Here is a 5,832-nt window from a genome sequence, read left to right on the forward strand (position 1 = left end):
TAACATTTGCAACGTTACCAATAGGCTCCCGCTATTTTATCCGATAAAAGATTCCACAGCAGGAACACGTCTGCCGTAACTTATAAAACCGTAGAATACGTGTCAAAGCATCGACCGTGAGATGAGAGATTGAATCCCGACAAAGGATCATGCAAAGTCGGGAATCTCGATACATTGAACGTAGACACGTTGTATGGAGACAAAACGAGGTCTATATTCAGACAAATTTTTGTGAGAAAACCCGCTCGTTCTTACGGAAGTGATTTTCAGCATTACATTACCAGTTGTTTTTGTCACCATAAATAATTAACAGAGATTTTCCCATTTCTTTTATAGAGTGAATCCGGAATTGCAAGAAAGCAAGAAAGAAATAAAGAGAGATTTTACGCCATGGTTGAAGGAAATGGGTGTTGCAAGCTTGCAGGACCAGGATATGATACTCCATTGGAAGCCATGTCTGGTCCTAGAGAAGTTCTTATTTATGTTACTTGTGTTTATACTGGTACTTCTTCTTCCTTTTCTTTGTGTTGGTTATATATGATTGTTTATAAATGGGTTGGTTGCAGTTTTTCTGGGTTGTTTGAGTTATTGCTTGGTTTTATAATTGATTTAAAGAAATTTTTGCTTTTATATATGTAGTTGGGAGCTAGAGCTTTTCTTTTTCTTAAGTTTGTTTTTAATGCACTTATCATAGCGAACACTTTGAAAACTGCTTTCATATATGTAGTTGGGATAGTTTATGCTTTTCTTTATTTATCTTTTACAAATTTTTTAATGCTTATTTTAAAGCTAAGTGGTAATGGATGCTTATGCAATTATAAGTATAGGATTTAGACCTGTGTGGTAGTTTAAATGGGTGTGTGAAGTATAAGTTTTGAGATTTTATTGTATAAAAAAAACAAAGTAAATTGATGGAAATTGGAATATAATTGACTGCTACCAAAATTCCTAGCTCTCATTTTCCTCGAGAAAATTCAATCACAAGGAGCTGGTTATTTGTTATCGCTAAATATACTATCAACTTGCTTGTATGTGATTCGGATTTGGGTTAGTGTTGCAACATAAACCTCGTAGATGGCCATTTTTGGGAAAATGAAAGCCTGGATAACATAGACCTACTTTGTTTCTGTCATTCATCGCAAATGATTTTATCAGTTTCTGGTTTATGCAATTCATATTTGTGGTTTGAAATAGTTTTCTTAGTTTTGAAGTTGTAAAAAGAATTGAGTTTCAAAATATGGTTATGTATATGTGCAGGAACTGGAAGAGAGAAGCCTGATTTCCTTGCCACAGTCGATGTAGATCCGAACTCGCCTACATATTCTAAAGTTATACACAGGCTACCTGTGCCGTATATCGGTGACGAACTCCATCACTCTGGATGGAACGCTTGCAGCTCCTGCCATGGTGATCCGTCAGCTGATCGGCGTTTCCTGATCCTGCCTTCACTGTTGTAAGGGACCATGTGTTTTTTACTTTTATGCTTTATTTTTTTCCATTCCCTTTTTCCTGTAACAAATAGCACTATTGTGAGTAAAGAACTGCTCTAATAATTGTATTACTGTTTTCAGATCCGGCCGTATCTATGTGGTTGACACAAAGACAAATCCCAAGGCTCCCTCATTGCATAAAGTGGTTCAGCCTGACGATATTGTTAAGAAGACAGGCCTGGCATATCCGCACACCTCCCACTGCCTTGCCTCCGGTGATGTAATGGTGTCATGTCTCGGAGACAAAGATGGAAATGCTAAAGGAAATGGATTTCTTCTCCTTGATTCCCAGTTTAACGTAAAGGGAAGGTAAAGAAATAACACTAAAAAGAAATCGTTTGTGATTGAACTGTTCTCTTAGCTGCTACTATGGTATTTCTTAAGGTGGGAGAAACCAGGGCATAGTCCTTCCTTCGGCTATGACTTTTGGTACCAACCTCGACATAAAACAATGATCAGCTCATCTTGGGGTGCTCCTGCAGCCTTCACCAAAGGTTTCAACCTTCAGCATGTAGCAGATGGTCTATACGGTAGACATTTGTTTGTGTACAGTTGGCCTGATGGCGAATTGAAGCAAACAATGGATCTTGGAAACACTGGTCTTATACCCTTAGAGGTGATTGATTACATATTAATAACATCGAAACACGTTAGCATCTTTGTTTTCATCGAAACACGTTAGCATCTTTGTTTTCATACATGATCTTTCCGTTTCTATGCAGATAAGATTCCTACATGATCCCTCCAAAGATACAGGGTATGTGGGGTGTGCCTTGTCAAGTAACATGGTCCGGTTTTTCAAAACCCAAGATGGTTCATGGAATCACGAGGTTGTATAGCTTAATTTGCTGGTTCAGTAATTTTTTTGTAAGTCATTGTATTCCACAATCCTAATAACATGATGATCACCTTCTGCAGGTGGCTATCTCAGTGCAACCATTGAAGGTACAAAACTGGATTCTTCCTGAAATGCCTGGGCTAATAACAGACTTTCTAATCTCTCTTGATGATCGGTTTTTGTATTTCGTCAACTGGCTTCATGGGGATGTCCGGCAATATAATATCGAGGACCCTAAGAATCCGGTCTTGGCTGGTCAAGTGTGGGTTGGTGGACTGGTTCAAAAGAGAAGCCCTATAGTGGCTGTTACTGAAGATGGCCACACATGGCAGTCCAATGTTCCTGAGATTCAGGTCTTTCTGATATTCACTGCAAAAATCCCATTGTTTTGAAAACAATTGATAACCATGTTTTCTGGTTTTACAGGGACGTAGTCTGAGAGGGGGACCGCAGATGATCCAGTTGAGCTTAGATGGGAAACGCCTATACGTAACGAACTCACTGTTCAGCACATGGGATCGACAGTTCTATCCTGAACTCATGGAGAAGGGTTCCCACATGTTGCAGATCGATGTTGACACCGAGAAAGGAGGACTTAAGATAAACCCCAACTTTTTCGTGGACTTCGGAGCAGAACCAGATGGTCCCTCCCTCGCACATGAGATGAGATATCCAGGTGGTGACTGCACTTCCGACATTTGGATTTAAAGCATGCAAATCCAGTCCCTTCTAACGTAGTAGTAAGACAATCAATAAATGCAGTTTCTCTGAAAACATGTCAAGGCAGGGGATTGATCTTGAATGATATACTGCATATGTTCATCAATTGTATATCAGCAGCTCAATTTGCTGTCATGAAAAATTGAAATAAGTGAATAAAGGGTCCAAATTGCATTGATTACTGCATGGAAGTCGTATGTTATTCGGAATATGTTTGTGTACAGTTGGCCTGATGGTGAATTGAAGAAAATATTGTATCTAGGAATATGAACCGACTATATCCAGTCAGAAATTCCCATCGCCCCAAACTATAAAGACAAAGCTATGTTTAAGGAACCAAAACCAGACCTTCACCTGACCCAATACTGAATGAGCATCTCCATTAATGATTAAAGTGATTTAAATTGTGGACTCCAATCATATTTACTATGCTTGTTAAAGGGAAATTATTCAAATTCTTTTAACTTAAATATTGAAAATATATGTATTCTTTTTTGGGAAGCTACACATAACATCACAAGTACAATTACAAAGGATATGTCTAAATATTTATAATCGGAATTTTTCATTACAAAGCAGGATAGGACACATGGCCAAAATAAATCTATATAGGATATGCATATGAAGGGACATAAGCCATAATAAATATAGAATAAGAACTCATGCATAGTTTACAACAAGTATTGGGCTGATCTTGATATTAATTTTTGGAAGCCTAATTAATTCTTTTAAAAAAAATTGGGAATGTAATTTAAACTTTTAAGAACTTTTAGGAAGCTTAATGAAAAATATAAAAACTTTAAATGTTTAATTAAATTTTTCAAAATTTTTAAAAGATTTAATTATAATTTTTTAAATTTTTGGAGGGCCAAGCCCCCTTCCCCAACTCCTATAAGGATGAGTCTTAAAGTTCTCATTGTCTTAACATTGCGATTAAACTAAGGCTTCATTAATTTCATGTTCATTAAAAAAATAATTATTAATGACAATTATATTTTATGTTAGTGCATAATGATTTGTGGTACAAGTTGTGCCCACATAACAAACCACAACTCATTTCATTGTTGGTAATTTTTTACTTTGTATTTCTCTTTATCTTTATAGTTATCTTATAAGCAGTAAAAAAAAGGGATATCTATCTACTTGATGCAACACACTTAGAAGCAATTTAAATTGCAATTACGATCGCGTTTTTTGTCGCGCTGCTTTTACCGTAATTGTGGTTATTGTGGGCAAAACGTGTAACACCCCAAACCCAGCCTAGGTATCAAGGCCAAGTCAAAAGAGTTACACTAATGTTGCTAGGAAAACCAACTTATATAAACACAATTAAAATCGTTTAACAGATTGAACAATCATAAAATTCAGTTGATAAACCATCAATCTTGGAAAGTCATAATACGAAGGAGTATTGAAATTGCTAATAATATAGACAAAAGGGTGATAAAGTAGGTTGACCGAGCTTCCACTACGCTGACCAGATCAAGACTGTGAGTTACCTGAAATTCAATCAACAACAAAATAAGTAGAAAACTCAGTTTATAACCAATATAGATTCAATTAGAAGCACAATTATAGTAATAAATTCCTAAGTTTAAGTTTTATTCAGAATTAGAGATTAACCAGTACAGTTTTACACATCAATTGAATGGCAGAACAATTCCAGTCCAGATGCAGAACAAATTAGAAATAGATGCAGTTATTCCTACCCCTTTAAAACCCCTCCGGCCCTACATACCATATAGTGTCGGTCTGACACGTTTAGTGTACTTGCAAACCAGCTATCAGATCAAATTTGCAATAAAACGCCAGATTAACATATAGATTGTGGAGCCACAAAATCAGAACATATCACTTCCTTCTTTACACAATTCTTACCCATTGTAAATACAAATTACAGATGTCAAAAATGTACATACAGTCATTCAGATTCAATTCGTATTCAGATGGTACAAATCAATATCATCAGCAGACATCACAATCAATATCCATTTATATACTCACAATTCAGTTCCAGTGATCACATGTTAAATTTGTATTTTTTGTGTGTTTAATTCGGTTAATTCTTGAATTAATTTCTGCTGAATCAGTGATTTTATGTTTTAATCTTGTCAAGGATGTAATTGAGATACTATGAGTTAAAAACGAGTAAAAAAAAGATAATTTGAGCATAGTCAATAAAGTGGGGCCGAATAAAAAACGTGGAGATAACCAATGACTCATCAGATTTCTTTTGACTTTGTAAAAGCCAAAATAAGAAAAAAATCTTATTTTATTTTGATTTTATTTTTTTATTTAATTTTAATTATATATTTGGTGGTTAAGCCAAATTTAGTAAGTGATATGTATATAAATAAGGCTTTAAGGTAGCTTGGATGAGAGACTTGAATTTTCTTGAGCAATTAAATTAAATCATTATTTTCTTCCAATTTAGGCGTCAGTAGCATATTGCTACACCACTTCCATTTCCTATTTTCTTTGCAAATTAGTTTAATTGTTTTCCAAATCCCTTCCATTTTCAACTTTCACCATTTTTCACTCAAATCCATTCCTTAACCAACCAAAGCATGATTAAATTCATGCTTCACTAAATACCAACTTAGCTTTAGGTTGGTATTCTTTCCGGTCAAGAATCGTGAGATACGTATCTGTACTAAAAATCCTTCCAATCGACATTTACATTTCTCCTAAGTATCAGGATTGACAACTCATCCCTTAAAGTTAACTCGATTTCAAGTCAAAAAGCGCGTTGGGTTGGAGTTGTGTTTACGAACAATTGGGGAA

General features: G+C 35.5%; 1 protein-coding gene across 1 annotated transcript; it reads left to right on the forward strand.

Moving 5' to 3' along the window:
• The first annotated feature begins 235 nt into the window (after positions 1–235).
• On the forward strand, positions 236–3,234 carry LOC107915104 (selenium-binding protein 1). The gene is made up of 7 exons (XM_016844240.2): positions 236–502; positions 1,258–1,453; positions 1,572–1,799; positions 1,875–2,106; positions 2,213–2,320; positions 2,409–2,681; positions 2,755–3,234. Exons 1-7 carry the CDS (start codon positions 391–393, stop codon positions 3,034–3,036), a joined length of 1,431 nt encoding a protein of 476 aa, XP_016699729.1. The 5' UTR covers positions 236–390; the 3' UTR covers positions 3,037–3,234.
• The last annotated feature ends 2,598 nt before the right edge of the window (positions 3,235–5,832 follow it).

The sequence above is a fragment of the Gossypium hirsutum genome, chromosome A10, assembly GCF_007990345.1.
Source record: "Gossypium hirsutum isolate 1008001.06 chromosome A10, Gossypium_hirsutum_v2.1, whole genome shotgun sequence".
Lineage (NCBI taxonomy): Eukaryota > Viridiplantae > Streptophyta > Magnoliopsida > Malvales > Malvaceae > Gossypium > Gossypium hirsutum.

What these genes read in the sequence shown, in the direction of transcription:
- LOC107915104 (XM_016844240.2), top strand. Translation starts at nt 391, where the DNA reads ATGGTTGAAGGAAATGGGTGTTGCAAGCTTGCAGGACCAGGATATGAT. An exon ending in TGTTACTTGTGTTTATACTG is followed by an intron (nt 503 to 1,257) that starts GTACTTCTTCTT and finishes GTATATGTGCAG; the next exon opens with GAACTGGAAGAGAGAAGCCT. An exon ending in CAGTTTAACGTAAAGGGAAG is followed by an intron (nt 1,800 to 1,874) that starts GTAAAGAAATAA and finishes GTATTTCTTAAG; the next exon opens with GTGGGAGAAACCAGGGCATA.